This window comes from Corvus moneduloides, chromosome 2 (assembly GCF_009650955.1).
Source record: "Corvus moneduloides isolate bCorMon1 chromosome 2, bCorMon1.pri, whole genome shotgun sequence".
NCBI classification, from domain to species: domain Eukaryota; kingdom Metazoa; phylum Chordata; class Aves; order Passeriformes; family Corvidae; genus Corvus; species Corvus moneduloides.
This window is the reverse complement of record NC_045477.1, coordinates 86,701,165-86,722,621: the sequence shown is the minus strand read 5'-3', so window position 1 is coordinate 86,722,621 and position 21,457 is coordinate 86,701,165. Positions and strand designations below refer to the sequence as shown.

At 39.3% G+C, this 21,457-nt stretch overlaps 1 protein-coding gene across 1 annotated transcript in view; it reads left to right on the top strand.

The window, feature by feature from the left end:
- The first annotated feature begins 5,173 nt into the window (after nt 1-5,173).
- Nucleotides 5,174-21,457, top strand: part of FAM155A (family with sequence similarity 155 member A) — a 440,645-nt gene continuing 424,361 nt past the window's right edge. Inside the window, exon 1 of the mRNA XM_032100148.1 lies at nt 5,174-7,168. Coding sequence (XP_031956039.1) covers nt 6,350-7,168 — 819 coding nt within the window. The 5' untranslated portion in view covers nt 5,174-6,349. The remainder of the gene's footprint in view (nt 7,169-21,457) is intronic.

Here is a 21,457-nt window from a genome sequence, read left to right as displayed (position 1 = left end):
TCATATCAGTACATCAGAAAATAAAACCTACCTAATGCAGGCATTGTAACTCAGGCTGATACAAAACATTCTACAGTAACATGCTTAAAGAGGAAACCAGACTATGAATGAAAGAGTGAGGTTACCTCTAAAAGTACTTATTTTTCTTCCCATGACAGTAAGAGAGAGCAAAGGAAAACTATTTGACTGATCAACCAAAACCTAAGACTTTTTACACAGTGCACAGTTATTCTTATTTAAGAAAAAGATTATAAAAGAGTACTTCTAAGAAAAATCAAGTATTATCTCTTTCCTATGAGGTGACTTAGGACACAAGGAAGAGTCAGGATACCTACAAGGTAACCAAGGAGAAAAGACAAAAAAGATGTCTTTGATGTCCGTAAAAGTGTAATCACATAGGTTAATAAATTTATTAAAAAGCAGCAAACATATATAATTAGTAAGAAAGGGGAACAAGGAAAAATATTTTAAAAGCCATAATCTACCTTTGGTGTTGCTTTCAGTCCTTTTCCTTCCATCCCCATATGGGGGGAATCTTTACTCTTCTGTCTGTTTCCTTTCTACATGCTTGGTTTAAAAACCCATTGGAATCTTTCCCTGGATCTCAGAATGCTTTGGATCAGACCTTACTCTAACAGGCATAGGCTAATTTGTGTGAGACATTTATATTATCGTCTTCCTGCTGCAGTCATGTGCAAAAGTTATATTTCACTTTTTTTGATGGCTTCAGTTAATGAAGAATAGATTCAGTTCATTTCAGATCATGCCCAAATATACCCACTGGATGTAATATTATGGCTGATCTCTTATTATAAAGATGTCATGATAAAGATGACCTACAATTTTTTGAGACACAGTATTGGACTCCCTGTACCATCCGTTCATTGTTCCATGGCTGAAAATGTCAACAAACAAAAATATGTTCTCATTCTCTAACCAGAAGTCTCACGGGACAGTAAGAAAACATCTGCAAGATAATTCAATCAATGACATCACTATCTTTGAAGTTTGTACTGCACAGACTTAAAATCCAGTTGGACAAACTTTTATAACTTACTTGGTGATAGTTAATCCCCTAATTTGGTAAGAAAAGCTTAAAAAAAGTCAAGCCAAAGAGACAAAATTGAAGGTAATGTGGAAAGTGGGAACAAAGGAGAATGCAAGAATCTTAAAATCTGAATTAGTGCTGTTTGAACAAGGATTAGGAGCTTCTGATAACATTAACATAAATTTCCTATTGCTTTGGGGCAATCAGGCCCAGATGCCTGAAGTTTTCTCACAAAATTTCAGCTTTCTGAAAAATATTGAATAGGAAACTAAGACATTAGGAATGTGATGAGAAAAAAAATTAATTCTTCAGTGTTCTTAACTTCTTTGTATCTTACAACCATCATGGATATTATTCTTACCACGTGTATTCAGATAGTTAAATCTCTGAGCCCCTTCCCAAGTAATGGGTAATATAATACCAAAATTTGTTGTGAGATGCTGAAATAAAACAAATCTAAACGGCTCTGAGGATGTTAAACCACATAAATGGCATATCATTTTTCCTAAAAAGAATGTATAGATATTCCTATTGAAGACAAATTGTTTAAACTGTTAAAAAAATCACTAAGAGGTACTAGTAAAGGGCATGATAATGTTTGCTTGGTATTAAAAGTGCTGGATGAGCCTCCAGTGCAAAGGTTTAATTGAGTATTTCTGTTAATAATTGTTGCAACAATTGCTCCTATGAGTAGAACTAATAAACCCAAAAATAAAATGAAATCTACTCTCTTAAAAATAACCTGCTTTTTACAAAAAGAAGTGCTGCTTAGCAGTTGCAAAATAATTTTTTTCTTATATAAAGAATATACATTACAAAGACAAGACGTGGCTTTCAAACCTGTTAAAGTCATCTGAAAGACCTATATACTGCTCTTTTGATGTTATGATTTTGTAATCAACAAAGTAAAGCAAGAGAATTATGCAGGAAATAACTGATTGCATAATATTAGGCAAAAATATAAGAACATTTACTTTGAAACAGCAAAGCCGTCTATTCTGAAAAGTGCTTATTACCATTAAGGTGTTACATCAATAAATATTTCTGCTTGTTAAGCTGAAGTATTTTCACAAAGAAAACACATGGCATGTAGGTTAAACAACAGCTTCAAGTATCCTGAATTTGTGCACGTGCATCCTATTAGACTTTGTCCTTAGTGCTTGATAAATCAGTTGTCTTACATATTATGAGTCCAAGAATTAGAGAACATCAGTTCTGACTGTATCGATTAAAGCACAGTGTGGCAGAGAGGACACTGAACTACATTACTTTAAGGAGATCCATCTGTGAAACATCTGGTGACTCCGCCAGCTAGGGAGACAGGCTTCCATGAGTTCTTCGCTCTTGCCAAGCTTTGTAACACAAGTAATAAATATTCCCAGTAAAAAATGTAATTTCAAAGTGAAGTATTCTGCACCACTAGAGTTATTTAGGAAGAATGATGAATATGGGGACATACTTCTGTAGCGATATTTTTGAGGAAAGTTTTTCACTTTTCTTCCCATTCATATAATTCATTAAAGTATTTCAAATAAAATGCTGTTATTTAGATCAGACTCATGGTAACAAAATTTTGAAGGAACTTTGAGAGAAAGCAGCTACAGTATGTACTTCAAATTCTTTCCCCCACCGCATACAGCTTCTTGATTTTCAGATATTATTTTATAGCCTTATTTTATCCCTTGAGCTCCAAGACCTAACACTAAGGGGCACCAGAGAACCGAACTGCATCTGTTCGGCTCCATCAGGAACGAGCTACTGAAACTAAGCTGCAAGTTACTCACTGTGCTAGGTGGAGAAGGAATGGGGCTTTGGGGGAAACACAGGAGGCAAAACAACAGTTCTGCATGACATATTGTCTGTTACAGAAAACTGTCAGTGGAAAAGCAAGGACATGCTCATTTTGAAAATACCAAATGTCTTATTATAGTTTATTTCTAGGTGCTGAAAAAGAACTCTCACTCTGTATTTCTAGGCAAAAGTTGGGAAATGTGTGAAAATATTACATGACATGAAAATGGATTTTTTTTGAGAAGCCAAGTATATCTAAACCATCCTAGCATACTGTCTTTGAGTATATTTGCTTTGATCTTAGACAACTGTAAACAGAGGAGCAAAGACTTAGAAATTAATTTTTATATTAAGTTTCAAAGGAGGTCTGAATACCCGTATGTTTTCATTACCAATTCTTGAAGTTCTACTATGAAGATAAAGAACTTTCATCATTTCATTGTGGATTGAAAATTTGTCTATTATCCTCTCATTTTCCCAACAGGACAAAAGGGAAACACCATTTAAAAAAAAAAAAAAAAAGTATATAGATTAAGCCTGTTTGCCAGGTGTGGACTCCAAAACCAACTTTCTTCACCTCAAGTTTGTCTGTCAAACACAGAATAATTACACAGTCACTGCCGCATATCTTAGTAGAGCACATTTTGAAAACCTCAGACCTGATGTCAGGAACCTGTTGCTTATCCCAGTTGTTTTTGGTTTGGTTTGGGTTTCCTTTTTTTTTTTTTTTTTTCCCTGTATTTCTGCTTCAGTTCCTTTATTCTAACAATAAATACATAATCAAACTAGCAAAAGATAATTAAATAAATTATGCTACATTTTAGAGTGGTAAAGTTGTCCTGAATGCCTTTTAAGAGCTTGGTCACAGTCTTGTCCTGAAACAGAAAGCATTACAAAAATGCAAATTCAATACCAGAGCCAGTATGTCAAATCATTTCAATCAAAGTTTCAAGACCAAAACTAATAATGTACCATTAGCAGATGGTGTGAGCTGATTGACTGAAAATTGCAAAGATGCATTCTGATTTAAGTACTGTAGACCTTTCCTTACACTACTAACACTTATTTCTATATCTTGAAATAGCCTATTGAAATAAAATCCGCAGGTAACTTCTGCTTACTGTAGTATTTGACTGACAGATCTTGTAAGGCCAGATGAGACCATTATGATAATGCGCTTTCACCCCAGCATAACACAGGGCACAGAACCCCGCTCAGCAATTCATACCTCAGGTCTGCATCTTCTGTTCGAGGTTTACCATCTCCTTTTGAGAGACATCCAGCCTTGATTTACTGCTCAAAGTGACAGAAATTCCGGCACATTCCTTGGTAAGATCACCCTTTTGTTAAGGACGGCTGCAGTCAGATTAGGTACAAATTGTGTCCTCCTCTGATACAGTTTAGTCTCAGGTCTTTTCCCACTACATTTTTGGATGCTGAATTCAAGAACCATCAGCAAGCTGTATTAGTTCATAGACCATGTTAAAGAAAAAAGGCTTTCTTTAACCCTAAAATGGGGCAAAGCCACCTTTTGCGGTACATTGTATGTACTTTTTTCAAGGGCCATTGTCAGTCCCTCAGGATAGAGAAAGCCTCAGGAAAAAGGAAAAATATGGTTTCTAAACCTTCTACCAGTCCAATGAAGAAATTAAAATACGTGTCTTGGTTATCCTATTGCCAAATAGGATAGAAATAGATATATTGCCAAATAGCATACCTGATGTCTCAAGGTGAACACCAGGTCTTCATCTGATACTGTTCTACCTCTAGCTGGCACCTACTCTTCTCTTGTGTGGAATCCAGAAAACTTGGTGGGTGATAAGTCATAAGTGAGTGTCCTTTCATCTTGCTCACATCGCATAAGTGAGCAAGATGAAAGGAGTGAGAGACACTTAGGCATGTGCAAACAGTATGCTTATTTAAGCAAGAGACCTTGATGGTTGGGGACAGAAGGTGTTTGGGTCTCTGCCATGGGTCCAAGAGGAGACATCAGTGATATCATCACCCTAGCAGGAGAGCTAAGCCTGGCCCCTCTGTCTTTCTCTCTAAGTAGTGATATCTAAACAGGGAAACAGACAGGCAGTACTTACCCGCTCATGGGCTGAACCAGGGTTCTGCAAAACTTCTCTTGGGGAAACAGCTTGGAGTTTATGGTCATTTTGCTTTACAGCTCTCTGACTGAAAGACAGGCAACTGTGTTCAGGCGTTTTACTGTGTGGCCAAAAACTGGCCAGGATGCAGAGCCTGGAGTTTCATATGCCATTTGTGATTTGCTATGACAAGGACAGGCACAGAGACAGACCTCTTCAGCCACCATCCTGCGTGGACATGGTGTTTCATGGACACAAAGGGAAGGAGACCCTGAAGGAGAGAGGGCTGGAGAGTGGTACTGAGCAGTCCCTTCGGTGAGATGAGTAGAAAGAGGAAGCCCTTTGGATGGGGCCATGTGGTCCCCAGTGCATCTCCCACCTCCTCCTCTTCCTCAGGCAGGAGGAGGCAGAGTTGCTGCTGCTGCCAATGCGCCAGGATAGAGCGATCTCGGCGCGGGAGGAGATGACGCAAAAGGCAGAGCTCCCCCCAAAAAAGTGTTTCTCCAGGACGAAGATGGCGGCAACTTAGCCCAGGGGCCCAAGATGCCTGTGCCCATCGGGGGCCCCCAGCCAGGCAGTTCCGCCCCGTGCGCCCGGGGACACCGCGCCCGGCGGCAGCAGCGGCGGCAGCCGCAGCCCATTGTCACCAGCAGCGGCGGCGGCCCCGGCAGCCTCCTCCTCCTCTTCCTCTTCCTCCTCCTCCTCTTCAGCATCCTCGGCAGCGCTCCGGGAGCCCTGCAGCAGCGTCTCTCCAGTTAGAGCGGAGCGGGGAGAGAAGAAAGAGACTGAGACAGCGGTGCAGGCATCTGTGCCGCGGCTCGGGGCTGAGGAAGAGGAGCAGCGGCGGCAGGGAGGAAGAGGAGGCGAGGAGCCCTCCGTAGCCGTCCGTCGGCAGCGGGGGACGCGGCATGCGGTTGTCCGGGGGCAGTGGGCTTTTCTCAGGAGGAAGATGGGGAGCTGCGATCTGACCATGCCTGGGTGAGAGGGGGAAAGGACCAGTCGCGCAGCCCCGCCACCACCAACTCTCACCACCACTACCACCACCACCACCACCACCACCACCACCACCACCATCTCCTCTCCCTCCTCCTCCTCTCTCTGCGTTATTGCTCTTATCTTCTCCACGGCACTCCGCGTTGGATGGACTGGGGCTGTTTCGGGTGGTGAGACCAAGGCAGAACCACCGGCGAAAACCAACAATATCTCGGAGGAAGAAAAAGAAGAAAGAAAGAAAAAGAGAAAGAAAGAAAAAAAGAGGAAGAAAGAGAGACGGGGGGAGAGTGGAAGAGGGAGAGAGCGAGCGAGAGAAGGGAAGGCAGGCAAGAAAATCCCCCCAATCTTTTAAGTCAATGTATATTGTGGTGACACTGGCAAAGGAGCCCTCACGGTGGAGTCGGCCAGGGCTGTGCGTTCCCAAAATATGACCAGGGGTGCTTGGATGTGTAGTCGGCAGTATGATGACGGCTTAAAAATCTGGTTCGCACCCCGGGAGAACGAGAAACCCTTCACGGATTCAGAGAGGGCTCAGAAATGGCGACTGTCCCTGGCATCGCTCTTGTTTTTCACGGTCCTGCTCTCTGATCACTTGTGGTTCTGCGCCGAGGCCAAATTCACGGGGACCGGAGAGAAGGAGCAGCCGCCGCCCGAGAAGCCGGAGCCCGCGGAGCCGGAGCTGCTGGCGGGCATGGGGGAGCCGGCGCCCCCCGCGCCCCGGCTCCTCGCCCCCCCCTCGCCCTCCCTCCCGCCCTCCCCCAGCAGCGGCGGCGGCGGCAGCCGCGGCAGCCGCACCAACGGCACCGAGCCCCGGCACGGCAAGGCTGCTTTCCTGGGGAACTCCACCGCCAGGCCCCTGGAAACGTGCCCCCCCCCGGGCTCCTCGTCCGGGCAGTGCTTCAGCGTGGGCGACGCGGAGGCGGTGTGCCGGCGGCCGGGGGGGTCGGGGCGGCCGCGGGGCACGGGGCAGAGCCCGGCGCCCGGCTGGGACCTGACGGATTTTTACCTTTCCTTTTGTAATTCCTACACACTTTGGGAGTTGTTCGCCGGGTTGTCCAATCCGGACACTTTGAACTGCAGTCTGGATGTGGTGCTGAAGGGGGAAGGCTCCTGCAGCCAGTGCGTCCAGGCTTACCAGCGCTACGACCAGCACGCTCAGGAGAAATACGAAGAGTTTGAGCTTATGCTCCAGAAATATTTACAGTCGGATGAGTACTCGGTGAAATCGTGTCCTGAGGATTGTAAGGTAGGAGCCTCTGCTGTGTTTCCTGTCCCTGGCTGTCGGGCTGGCGTGCCTCCCTCGGCTGTTGTGGCTGCCGTGGACCCTGTTGTGCCTGCTTCGGTCTCTGCCCCTGGCGCCGGCGGCCGCGGTTCTCACGATGCAGGCGGTGCTGCGGAGGGTATCGTCTGGGGTCCCCCTCTTAGCGCATTATTAAAAGAGAGGAAGAGAGAGGGGAAAGCTTGAGAAAACGCAAAAAGAAGTGATCCTTAGTCCTCTGGGAGCGTAGCGCTGGATTTCCCCCTCCTCATGAATATGCGATTGGCTCCGGCTCGGCTGCCGGCTTCCAGCGGGCTGGGATGCGACTTGGCGGCAGGCAGCGACAGGGTCTGCATGACAATGAGCGGGGCTGGGAGCTGCGACCGGTCTCGGGGCTGCCCGACGTCGCTGCCCAGGCCGCCGGCCCTCGGGGGGCAGGTGGCCGCGGTGCCCCCGGGACGGGCGGTTCGTCCCCCCGCGGCGGCCAGGGGCGCGCACCGGAGGCTCCGGGTGGGTTCCGTCGGGCGCCTGGCCCCGGAGGCGGCGGTGCTGGACGGCAGCAGAGCGGTGCGGCGCCGGGCCGCCTCGGGAGCGGGACAGTGTTTTCAGGCGGTCTGCCAAAATCTGTGGATCTGGGGAAAGCTGGAGGACAAGGGTGTCTGTTGACGGGCACCGCAGTGGCCCTTGGTTGGGAAGTGATGGTGATAGCGTTTTGATAAGCCGCGGCTGTTTCCTTTGGTGCCACTGGTGACTGCTCAGAGAGATCCAGAGGTTTTTCTTTTCCTTTGCTAGAATGCAGAGGGTCCCACTTTGGCTCTTGTAGTTGTTGCCTTTTCTTTACTTTCGAACAAGATTAGTTGGCCTATCTCTCAAGACAGGGCAGAGGAAAAGAGTTGTCATCGGTACCTAAAATAGCTAACTGCATGCTTTTTTCCCGTGTTTGAGTACTTGTTAGGAGGTGAATATTTCTGCCCTGAACTGGGTTATCAAAACTACTGTAGCACTACACTAACCAATCTGAACCAAATTCTGCTTTAGCAGTGGAACACAACAATGCATGAGAATCACTACTCTGAATAGGAGGCCTGGCAGTACCTCTGTGCTCTGTAACTTCAGCAGGGCCTTCTGAAATAATTTCATGGTAACAGCCTATGCCTAAAGAATCCCATTCACCGATAACTTAATATAATTTGCACATATATTTCCCACAAAAATTGATCCACAGTCCCTCCAGAAGCTGAAATAACTTGCTACCTAATTGGATAAAGTAGGAAAGTTGTTGTGGTTTTTTTTTATTTCTAAACCTGACAAAAGTAAGGTGGGTCACCAGAAGTGTTGACTCCACTGTTTTTAGATTGCAAACTGTGTGTGTACACACTCATTGTATATGTGCTATGTACTCAGTTACTGATAATGTAAACATATTTTATTTCCAGAGTGAATGGGGTAAGTAAAAAAGGGTATCAAATGTAGATATCTATTGTTGTAAGGAAATTCTTGTCATTTCAGTAGCCCTATAATTAGAAATTGACCTACTATTCCATGCTGCCAAATGATCAGCATTTACATGCTTAAAGTGATTTTTTTTGTGTCACAGTTCAGTTTGACTGAACTTTACCACAAAGTGCTCAGTTGCTTACAGAGTATCAGGGTGTAAAAGGTGTTGAAAATGAACAGAACAGCAAATTTATGCTGTGTAACGATTTTCCCTTCACACATCCAATGAGGAGAAGTACTTTTTTAATGATGGAGAAAAAGTTGTTGACATTAAAATGATTGTGTGAAAGTTAAATGAACTAGACAAATGCCAGCGACCTACATTTCTGCGGTTCTGAGTGCCAGATGATAATGCTTTATGTTTTGAGAATTTGGCCAACCAATCTGTGTTAAAAAAGAAAGATATTTCAGAAGAGGAACGTCAAAAAAACCCCAAACCATGGGTGTGTTTTCTCTCTCTCCAGGGCATCTGGTGGGCACTGCAGATGCCCACCCAGTGCGGGTGCGGAGCGCAGTGGGGTGAGCGGCGGGGCTGGGCTGGGCTGGGCTGGGCTGGGCTGAGCCGGTCAGTGCTGCCCGGAGCGGAGGGCCAGGAGACCGCTGTCCAAGGTGCTGCAGGACAGCGCGCACAGCCCGTGGCCAGGCAGGCGACATGCCGCTCTCTGCCCCCGTGCCCTGATTTGGTGCTTCTGGGTCCCTCTGGAGCCTTTTGATTCGTGGGGGTGATTGAGAGAGCCGAGTGGATGGCACGTCCAGCGGTCTGACGTGTGTGTTCATGTACTTGTACGTGGGCTGCCCCGAAGAGTGTAGAGGTGAAACTTGAAACTCAAAACTCGAATACTTTGTGACTGTTGCAATATTTTGCTGGGCTTACTGGTGTTTTATATATATTTCATTTATAAAAGTCAATCAGGACATTCTCTTTTCTTGTGTGTGTAAGTAAATATTATTTTTTTTGCATGTTGGATATTTAGCTAATTCTTAGGTAAAGAGTCAGATTAGAAAATAACTTGACATCTAGCTATGTGGTTTAGGCACACATTATTTGGGTGTCGTGGTTTATGTGGTGACCTGCTTTTTCTTTTAAACAAAGTGCTAAAAATACTGCCTTTACTCAATAATCATGTATGTAAGCCTTGGCTTAATACAATGAAAGGTATTGTTAACTAGTCTATTTGTATTTAAGATGTCTTTAGCATTCTTGGAGGGCAGCTTTGTTCACAGAAAAAGAGAGATTTTCATCCAGTTGACCAATTATAGCAGATGATAAAAATTAATAAAATTTACACTGAATTACAGTCAAGAATAAACTTGTAATTGGGGGTTGCTTCCCCCTTCCCCAACTCTCCACAGCACCATACACCATCCTCAGCACTGTCATCCTCTCACAGTAAAGTGTGAAGATCATGGTGGGTTTCTCAGCCCAGCAAGTTACGCCTTTCCAGAAAGTACTGTTGGTGATAACAAATAGTACATATCAAAAATGCCCTTGATTCATGAGTCTAAACCTCAGACTTTATGTTTTCATTCTTTTATCTGAATCCAGAAGAAGATGAACTATACTTTCAAAATACTCTGTCTTCCACTACATGTCTCCTGGTCTCTGAAGCATATTTTTAATTAATTGCTTTGTATTGCAGGAGTTTGCAGGCAGGACTTGTTTGACTTATAGATCACATTTAGCTATTCTATGTGGTGGGTTTTGGTTTTGATATATAAGTGTACTCAGTTTGTTTTTGTTGTTTTTTTTTTTTTTTTTTTTTTAAGAGTGTTGTCCTGTAATTAAGGTCTTACAATTAAACTTTTATTGAGTTGCATTGCGGTTTTTGAAAATTTTGTAGAAAATGCTGAAAATTTTTTAAATTTAGAAAACAATTATTTTTGATGGTATCAATAAATATGCATATGCCTTTTATATTGTTTGTATGTCAGAAGACTTTATGTGTTGTTTAGAAGCTTGAAATGTCAGTGTTGTCTCACTTTAAATCCATCCTCAACTTATTTCTTATAAACACTTCTTAAAGTCTGATGTCTCTATATATTGTTTCCTTGTCTTGACAGTCACATATTAGTAATGGCTAAACCGTAAACATAAGAGAAATATTTGAATGTATTACATATTCAACTAGATGGTGAAACAAATTGGTGTAGCTTTATTGAATCACTAAAGTAACAGAGTAACTGAAAATCTGGATCTACACTTCTGTTTTTCTGTTTGAAATTTAATTCAGATTTTTTAAAGATGTTTATGAAATCTTGCTATTGCCTAATATGAATTTGCGGTGATTTGTCTCAGCAATATCTATAATTTCTTGGTTTCCAGATAATAATTTTTATATGCAGTGTGTCACAGCACAGTATTCAGACAATTAACTGTATTGCCTTGATGTTGGAAGACACAGTTCCTCATTATGACTTGTCAATGTTCTATCAGGGGAAATACTCAAGTTCTTATTCTTACGGCAGCAGGCAATCGCTCTGTGGAATAGAAGAAAATTCTGGCTACTTCTGATTAAGAACTGGGTCAAATAACTAAGTAGGACATAAAAGTGTAAAGGGTTTTAATATTTCTCTTTTCTTTTTTTTTTTTTTTTTTTTTTTTTTTAAAGATAGAGCTTACATCTTTGTGATTAAGTGTCAGAGGCCAGGGCTTTCTTGGCAAATGTGTTTATTAATGTTTGAACAAGATACCAGTCATAATTTCTGACACAGGTTTCTTTAACCTAGTGCAAGTTGAGAGTGTTTAAAATGTGGGCTCTCTTAGCAGTAGTTAAAATTTTGAAATGTATACTTCAGGTAAGTGCATTATAATTAAAATAACATTAAAATAATTCGTTTTTCCTCATAGAATATCAAAGAGGAAAAATAAAACGACACCAACTCTTCTTATATCAACATTGCTAAAAAGCAAACTTTGGCTGACATCCAATGTACTCAACATGCACAGGCAGATTTTTGTTTTTCAGGAATTAAATATCACTTGATAACTTCTGATTTGAGGTTTATGGTAATGGTATCAAAATATGTGATAGAATAGCTGAGTTATAATACTACTTAGTTGAAAAATGTGTGCCAATAAAGGGTTTCATCATTAAGCATAGATTATATAGTTGCTAGGAATATAAAGTAGGTATTTCTGTTACTGAAGAATTTTTTTTGATCAAAGAACTGTGCTCATCTACTTTTATTTGAGTAAGAGGGTGATTGAAAGTTATTTAAAACAATTAAAATCACATTTCTTCTTAGATGTTATCTGGAAATATCAAAGCTTATGTGAATCACTACTTTCCTAAGAACTTTTTCACAAACAGCATATGCAGTCTAATTAGGTTTTGATTTAAAATCTCCATTAAGCTGGCAGAAAAGAGCAGATGAGAAATACAAACCCAAAAGCTCAAATGATAAAAGAACCCTTCAGTTACAAAAGATCACATAGACCAGCATCTGCCACAAAGTTAGGTATTTCAGTTTCACATCTTAATCACATATTTATATGATGATGGTTCTGTGCAAGAGTGATACCTAAGCTACTCAGAAGAAACCCATATGAATTAAACTTTGAAGATCTGTACTGGTGGTCTAATACAAAAGAGAACACCTCCCTTAATTACTGAACTTTTCTGATTCTCTTGAAATATAATTCTTTATTTTAAAGCTCTTTTTTAAAATGAATACTATGCTGTATTTAAAAAAAAACCCCTCAAAATCCTTAAATGTTTACACTTTTAAAAACTTTGGTTTAAAATGCTGTGAAACTAATGTGACTGTGTAAATTGATGTTTGCAGAATTTGATGTTTTTTGATGTTATTTGTTCATGTGATTTTTTTTTAAGTAAAAACTGAATTATTTTTCAAAACTAATTTAAGACAAATATGTGGATGAATTTAGTGTAACTCTTCTTGTAGTATTGGTATAATACAAGGACCAACACTGACAATGTGCTAAGGGATTTGTGTTTTGGCCTAAAATCCTGGTACTGCAGTCTGCTTCAGTCTCCTATTTTGAGCTAGATGAATGGTACTGCACTCAGGGAAGACTATGCTCATTCTTGTGGTTATTCAATTGCTTAAATGCTTTACTGGATCGGGATCAGATCTCTTCATTCCTAAAAGAGAAAATTCACCAGGGCGTTCTTTCCAGAAGTACGTTAACCGCACTTAACTTCTAAAATTTTGCATCTAGTTGATGCATCAAGATACTCATCCCATTTATATTGTCAATGGGTACATCATTCCTGATTTAGGAAAGAAAATCACTGCAGATTACTAGCATAGAGTAGTTAAAGTGGATTCTGCCCTAATCAACAGCCACCATTTAATGTTTCATGGTATTAATATCACATAGTCTGGGACCTCATGGGTCTGCCCTCAATTTCACTTTGTTCACTTGTTCTCTTTACATCAAGCAGTGTGCTTCACATGCACCTTGCAGAGACTGTGACAATCTTGCTTCTTCATTTCAGGTTCTACTGGGAAAGGTAATCAAAATGCAAATTATAGTTCTATCACTTATCCTGCCTAAAAATCATTTGGTCTATACATAGTAATTTATAACTTCAGTCTTGCACTAAGATCCATAATGTATTTAGATCTGTGAATTGGCTAAAAGGGAAAAAATAACTTAGAAGCTGAATTCTTAAATATTACTTTTTGATAAGTATCAGTCATAACATCCCAGAAGATAGAAAAATAAAGTAATCCATATGACAAAAAGAAAAAAAAAAGCTAGATATCCATTATGGGTATCCACAGAAAATACAAAAGTTCAGACTCTCTTTGTAGTCAGTGGAGATACATAGGTAATTCTAGAGTCTAAGTCAGTTCACAATAAAGTGGACATCTAAAATAGGTCAGATGGATTATGCCTTAAAATACTTATTTTATGTCTGTTGTCTCTAAGGAGGACATACGGTCATTTTATCTCAGATACAAACACTTCCACCCACTGTTGACCTCAAAAGTCACATTAGATGAATCCGAACAAAGTGATTTTGGTATAAAAATTAGGTTTGGATAAAATTATGTTCATATGCAAAATTTAACTGTGAAAAAGTTTGTAAAATCCTACTACTTGTGCTGTCCTACACCAGCCTGGTGAAATCACAAGTCTCTTTCACGTCTCTGATATCGATACTCTGTTGCTGAAGAATGTGTGAGCTATGCAATACGCTTCCTGGGGATGAGAACAGGAAAGAGCCTTGTATGACATAACGACATTTTCATCACTTTTTTTTTGAGAGAAGACCAAAGTCTTCTGCATATGTCTTTTCCAGTTGTTATTTCTGCTGAGAAACAGACAATAACAATTGTAGGTCATCTTAATAGACATTTTTGTAGGACATGTGCTAGAGATTATTTCTCTTATTCTCCCATCTCTCTTATTCTCCCATCTCTCTTTACAAGCAGGGTGGATTTTTTGGGGGGAGTGTAGTGTCTATGTATGAGAATTTCTTCCCTTAGTCCAAATCAGAGGAAACTCCCAAGGCTACTCAAGCTCCCTCACTCAGGAAACACATATTTGTAGACATTTATGCCAGTTTACTACAATAAGCATACTGTACTTTTCTATGTACTTTTCACTGTATTTTTCTCTTGTCAGAACTGTAGAGCAAACATCTCTAAGTGAGAATGTGTGTGAGCTTGATTTCCTTCGCAGCATCAATTGGTTAGATGAATACAAATGTAGTGAGGCACTGAAGACATATTCTGGCTTGTGGAGAGATTTGATTAATTTGATGATACGTTAAAAAAATAAAGACCAGATTTCTCTTTGAATTTGTCATTTGACCTTGTTTGCAAACAGGGTAGATATATGAAATATGTGAATTTCTCCTTTAGAACATGCACACTGATGAGCTATATCCAACGAGCTCCCAGTCCATAATGAGAAAAAGAATAGAGCATGGTGTAAGTGGCTCTGAAGTGAAGTTGATCACCACTTGATATTCTCCCACCCTTCATCTCATCTCATCTCATCTCATCTCATCTCATCTCATCTCATCTCATCTCATCTCATCTCATCTCCTTCATCCAAACTGATGGACATGTGTCAAAAGCTGTGTTTGATACAACATTGGCCAAAAGCCTTTTTGGAACAACCTGGCATGACCCTTTGAAGCACTGATTGAATGCAACAAAATTGTTGGGATGAATGGTTATGATAAATGCTGAAGTGACAGACTTACGTGTATGTGTTGACAAACAATATATATTGATTTTGAGAGTGGACTCAGATGTTTCATCTTTAGAAGAAAACCTCATGATTAAAACAATAGTAAAGATGATCTGAAGTTACCAGCAAACAATATGTTTCAGTCTAGGTTTTTAGAAGTTCTGCAGCAGCTTGGAAGCCATTGTGGATGTTTTAAATGACTTCAGTGAAATTAGAAGGAAATGGTACCAGGCAGATTACAAATAAAAAAAAGGTCCAAGTTTTCACTTTTGGGGTATGATACTGGCATTTTTATGGGTTTTTAAAAATGTTTTTATTTAGGGAATTTCATTATTAAGGCATTATATTTTCAAATCTATCCATTATAAAATTTTAGAAAGGGAAAAAAAGAAGAAATTGTATTACGTTTGCATTTTGGAATGTGCAATATACTGCAGCTTTTAGGAGGTATTTTCCATGGAGGAAGTATGATATCTAGAGTGCTTTTTAAATGCATGTTTAATTCTTGTTGATCCTCTGCATGTTAGATTAGATGTTGCCTTCAATTTGCCTGAACACTTATGTAAATGGTATCTTGGGCCTGTCAACAGACTTCATCTCTGTTAAGCATCATAATGAAGTATCTTTATTACATTTTAATGATATTAGCAGTCCAGAATCAGAGGGCATTCTTTATTAAGGGGACGGGAAAAAGATGAGATATTTAGAAATAATATTTTTCTCATTTTATTCATTCTTTTAGGAGAGTTTGCAGAGTTTGCTGATTGATATGATTTGCTGATCATTGCTCTGCATTGGTTAGCTTCCTCTCTGTATTTAAGGGGTTACATTTAAAGGTTCTTGTCAAAAAAATGAGTTTTATATGAAATGTATTTATTTAGATAAATACTTGGATTTCAAGGGAGAACTTGAGCAACTCTTAAATACTTTAAAATCTGTATTAAGTTAATTACATATCTCAGAGACCTCTGTGTGTAGGATAGACAACTAAATGTAAGATGATAAATATAAAAATTTATTCATGTAAACTTATTTTTCATGACCAGTATACCAGATGGAAAAGCTTTTGCTAGTGTGGAAAGTATATTCTTAACTCATATGATATGATTTATTGTGCTCATGAGTCAAGACAATATAATTTTTTTACTAGTGTAACTTCATTTAGAGGAGTATTTTTTTCACTGTTAAAGTTACATTTTCAAAGGCACTAAAATCATCTCTGCTGAGACAAATGTTTGTATACACACACACGGGATTGAAAAAACAGATGTTCTTAAAAATAAAAACCAGCTTGTAGAACAACAACAAAATGGCAAATGAAAAGTCCAATTTGTTTTTAGGCTACTTATATTGGGAATAAATAATACAAGTATATATATTTTAAAAATACACCCACAAAAATTACATGCAAATTTCCTATGAATACTCTTAACATTGCCTTCACATATATTTGTTGAAACTGTATTTCTGTATGAAGTGCTTTAGAATAATGAAGACGCTTCATGGCTGGAAGTAAAAATTCCTGTGTATTGAACAACTTGCAGCTTACTATGAAACTGACTGTGGTGACATCTGGTATAGCACATCTTGCTTCAAAAGTAAATTATTTTTGAAATATAAGAGATCTGTAAGTTCCAGCATATATTATCAAAATGATGAAAATAAAATTGTGTATGTCAATTGTAATCTTTATAATAAAAACATCCACAAATAATCCCAAATCCATGCTTTGGTAAAGATTAAAATCTCTGAAGAGTTTGAAGAGAAGCTTTACTGTAACATCTATTCAGAATACTAATTGTAAGTAAACTCCTTAAGTGAGTTTCTGGTGGTTTTCCAGTGGGATGTGTCTGTACTGATTCTAGCCATGTTAAAGCCAGGCAATCAGTGTAATCTGTGGAAAAAGATCCATGTCATAAAAGCCTCATTTACTGCCTTTTTATTATTTAGCAAAGTATCCCAAATGCATCTATTTTAGGATATTGCAAATTTTATACCTCTAAAGGTATAAACCAATCCTTTCATATTTTTCCTTTTACACTGGGTTCAAGCTGTCAATATTGTGGTACAGTGCTTTAATGAGAGACTGGGAAGTTTTTATTACAAGAAAGTTTTTTTGCAGAAGGGAGCAAGTATGTGAAGCTCATAGCATCCTGTATGTGGGGATGCCCCAGCATGTGCTGCCTGCCTGGAACTTAGAAGCTCTGCCCTGGAGCAGGGCCAGAGCTGAGGATATATGAGGATTAGATTCCACTGGCTTGAGGTTCTGCCCTTAAAAAAGGGAAGCAAATCAAAACCGTAGCCAAGGTCCCCTGGGATGGCTTTTAAAAATTCTTCTTGCATCCAGAGATGAGAGATGTTCATTTCCAGTCCTGTTCTGTCGTGGAGTTAAAGTCTTGATGTAATATTTCTACAGAGAACCTGACAGAACTTGGACCAGTATTATGAAGAAGTAGGAGTTTCTGAACAAGGTACATTTGAAATATTACCCAAATTATATTGAAAGCAGAAACAATTTTTGTATTTTAACTTCTTTTCATTTATGCTTTCTGATGTAACAATCCTTGGGGAAATGACCCCTATTACAAGCTGAGTTTAGCTAACAAGATATAGTATAGTGCTGGAGTTCAGGAAATGAAGCTTCTTGTTTTATATTCCAGTTCAGTTAGAAGTGCATTATGGTTTCTTTTGTCTCTATTTAAATCTCATAATTGTTAAAGCTGAATCTTATAAGTGCACATTTTTTGTTCCAACCTCACTATATTAATGAAATTAAATCATTGATGTAACAATAGCTTTTCAAAATCCAGGTACCAAGATTAATTCCTGGGACAAGACAAGAGTAAAAGTACTGCTAGCCAGTCTCTGCATGACAAATATGAATTTAAAATATTATTTTATTTTCATTTGTAAATATAGGCCAATTTTCTTTAGTCAGCAATCTACAGTGACATAAACCAGGACTAACTCCATTGAAATAAATGGCTTTACTTACACGTAATACTCTTTTGAGAGGAGGAACATGATATGCTTTAAAACTCAAATATATGAATTCAGAAGGACAGTTTTGACTCAGATTGATTTGCTTTACAAACCTTGCTACTAAAAGCAATATTCAGAGTGCCTTAAATGCTCATTTCCTTGTCTTTGAATGACATTACTAATTTGTAATTGTTGTTAGATTAATGGTTTTTTCCTCTTTTCTTTGTTGTTGTACTTGGTCTTGATTGTGTTCTCTTATTCTATTGATTTTTCAGGCACTGCTGTAGAAAAATATTATGAGCTTAAGTTGTTCAGCTGTCCAGGGAGAGGAAAACCTTGAAGAAAACAAAGCAAAATTATTTGCCTTTTCCAGCCAAGAGTGTAGGTCATCCACCAGGGTTAAAAGGAGAGATGATGATCAGTAGTATTGCTTGTTTAAATCCAGAGAAGATGCTTTGATTGGTGCAAATACACTCTGTATTTATGCTGGCATAAATACAGCTAAAATTTAAGCATAAGTTGAAGAATTTATCAGCTAGTGGAAGTTTTGCTCTGTGGTACATTTCAACACTCTCAAAAAGGTAGTAATTTTAACAATGACTCATCTTAAATAAAAATTACAGGTTTGATACACACGTATGTGTGTGTATGTATATATATGTATATGTCTTAAAGGAGGTGGAACAAGGAGATTATTGAAGTAGGATCAAGTGTTCTGGAAAGTAGACAGTCCTACAGTAGAGTCCTATGGAAATCTGAAGTGTCATGGATTATGGAAAATTAAGAAGTACAGGAAAATGTAACATTTGTTTCTAAATAGTCTTCTCCTTTTTTCAGGGTTTATTTGTTTTCTGATGGTGTGGAAGTGTAAATTACTTATTTTTTTTTCTTTCATCAATACTTCAGAAAGGTGCTACAGTAAAAGTAGCATACACATGCATCTATTGTTGGGATGCCCACTGACCCATCTTACATTGGTCTTCACAATGCATTGGTAGAGACCATTTGTGGAATATTTTAGATTTTTTTTAATTTCTGCTTCTCTATTTGCATATAACAACAAAGTTTATTGTTCTGCTTATGTGTGCTTCTTTCTTAAGACCAGGATATTTTGACCACTGTGATTATCTGGGAGATCAGGTTTTTATTACTGTTGTATAATGTGATTTTGATTTTTTTTTTCTGAAATATCTTAAAGGGCAGAATGGTGTTAGTTTGTGCAATATAACCATGAATTACAGTGACTTCCCAAATATTTCTTTAGACCTTTATTTTTAGTTTCTGATGTTTTGTTTGTTTCTAATTGCTGCAGAAACAGTCTTCTTTAAATTATGGTATGAAAGTAAATACTTACAGCATTTTTTGGGGTTTATTTTTGCTAAATAGTTTTTAATATACGTCTTATTTGAGGAGATCCAGTGGAAGTTTGGGATGGAAGAGACCTTTTTCTTCTTTTATAGTTGTTTAGATCTGCAGGAGGAGGAGATAAGTTTTGCAGCTTGCAGAAAATATTTACATCTCAGAGTTTTACCAAAATCTTAACTGGTAGGGAAGATCAGTAGCGCATAGGAAGGAATATGACAGCTGTGAATATCAATAAGCTTTTTTTGGTTTTTGGTTCCTCTTAAATTGTACTCCTGGGTACAGGGTAAAGTATATATGAATACAGAGATACTTGAAATTATTTTATGATATGTTCAAAAGAGAAGCAAAAGACCTGAAACTCTTTAGAGGTTTTTTTTTCCCCCTACAAATAAAGACACTGTTGGAGAACTCAAATACTACATTAATTCAGCAGTTCAGGGGCCTGTAGCATGCAGGTGCATCATGAGATGCACCTGTGATATTGCTCAAAGGGCTGGTCCTGCTTCAAACTCTGTTCTTGATTTTGTGTCTTAATAGAGTTAAAAGGCAACTATTTATTTCTTACTGAGTCTGTACACACTGGGCAGTGCACAAATCACAGGTGCCTGAGCTGGGTACAGGCAGCTGCCCTCAGGCTGTGTCTCCATCAGCATTTCAGTTCAGGTCTGGGGTGTGCTTTTGAAATTTCCCACTCACTCCCACTCTTACTGCGCCTTGATTCCCCACACAAACTGGATTGCTCTCCGCTGAAAGCAAAGGCAAACAAGCGCCCCAGAAGTGCACCTGTAATGAGCTGCAAGCACTAAGGGATGTGCAGTCCCTAAAAAGGACTAGGGCTAGCCCAAAGTAAAACAGATGAAACACATGTAATGTGGGTACCAGGCTGTTGGCACTGTTTCAGTTTACAGAGTGTCTCTACAGATCCATACTCCTTGTTAATATTCATATAGCTATAGTTAAAGACACTGACATTCAACCTGGAAATAATTCCCAAAGTATCTCAGCAATTTCTTCAGGCCTGCATCTCAAGGCCCTGAGCCAAATTGCTGAAATGATTCACTGCACCTGGCTCTATATAATCATGGCAGTAGTGATCGTGTATTATCTTTTTTTTTTTTTTTTTTAAATCTTCTGTTGGCATGCCTATGGAGGTTATGCAGATTTTTCCTCTGTGCTTTCCCTGCATCTGCCAAGCCTCTGTGCAGCAGAGCCACTGCAGCTCTGCTGCATTTTGGGTCTGCCTCTGTCCTCACTGTGGATTTCACAGCACCTTCCCAAAACACAGACATAAGGTTGAACAGAACTGTCAGCGCTTCTTTATGGCAACTCTTGAGTTTTAAATTTCAGAATGGTACAAAAATATCTAAATAATCATGAGAAGGAAAAATTTTTGTGAGGGAAATTGGCAGCAGTGAATCTAGTCTGTCCTGTCTTTATACAATACTACCCTTACTATGTTCTAATGTATTTTCTTGTTTCCTGCTAAAATAAAAAATACTACTATGATGCAGTGTTCAGGCTAGATTTTGGGTAGCCACTGAACTGAAAATTAGTTATGCAGGAAAGCCTAAGTAGCTGATTTTCTTTTTTGATTATTTAAATTTCTATATACATGCAAAGACTTAATTTTCTTTGGATTTTTTCAGAATACAAGACAAAGCTGTGCCTATGTTATGGATTCATATTATTCTTCTTCATAAAAGAATTTTTTCTTTGAATGATTAGAAAGTACTGTGCAGTTCATTAGAAAACAGGACACTGGAAGGATATTTCCCTGCTGATAGAATATTTGCTGTTAGCATGAGGAACTACTACCTTTCCAGGTTTTATTATTTTTATTGCAATGTGCCCAGTAATTACAGGTCACTGCTTTTGAACCCTGAGAATTCATGCCATATATTGTCTTGGTTTTAAGTAAATTTACTGGACTTCTAGGAAGAAAATCAGTTCTTCTAGAGGTCGTATTCTAATAGTAACAGTATTGCTGACGATCTGTGGGGTTTAATGTTTTTAGCCTTTGGTAACCATCAAGAAGCTTTCTTACCTTTTACCCAACTCAAAACCTGAGTAGGGATAAAAGGAGGCAAGAAAAATGATATACTGACCTAGCAAAAATAGATAAAGAAATAATTGGCTGAAATTGTATCAGTGTGTGTGATTGATCAAAACATGAGGGGAGTACCTGCCAGCTGATCAGCACTTTTTGCACCACCAGATGTTACTGAGCTGACCAGGAACTGCAAGGGAGACCAAGCAGCAGA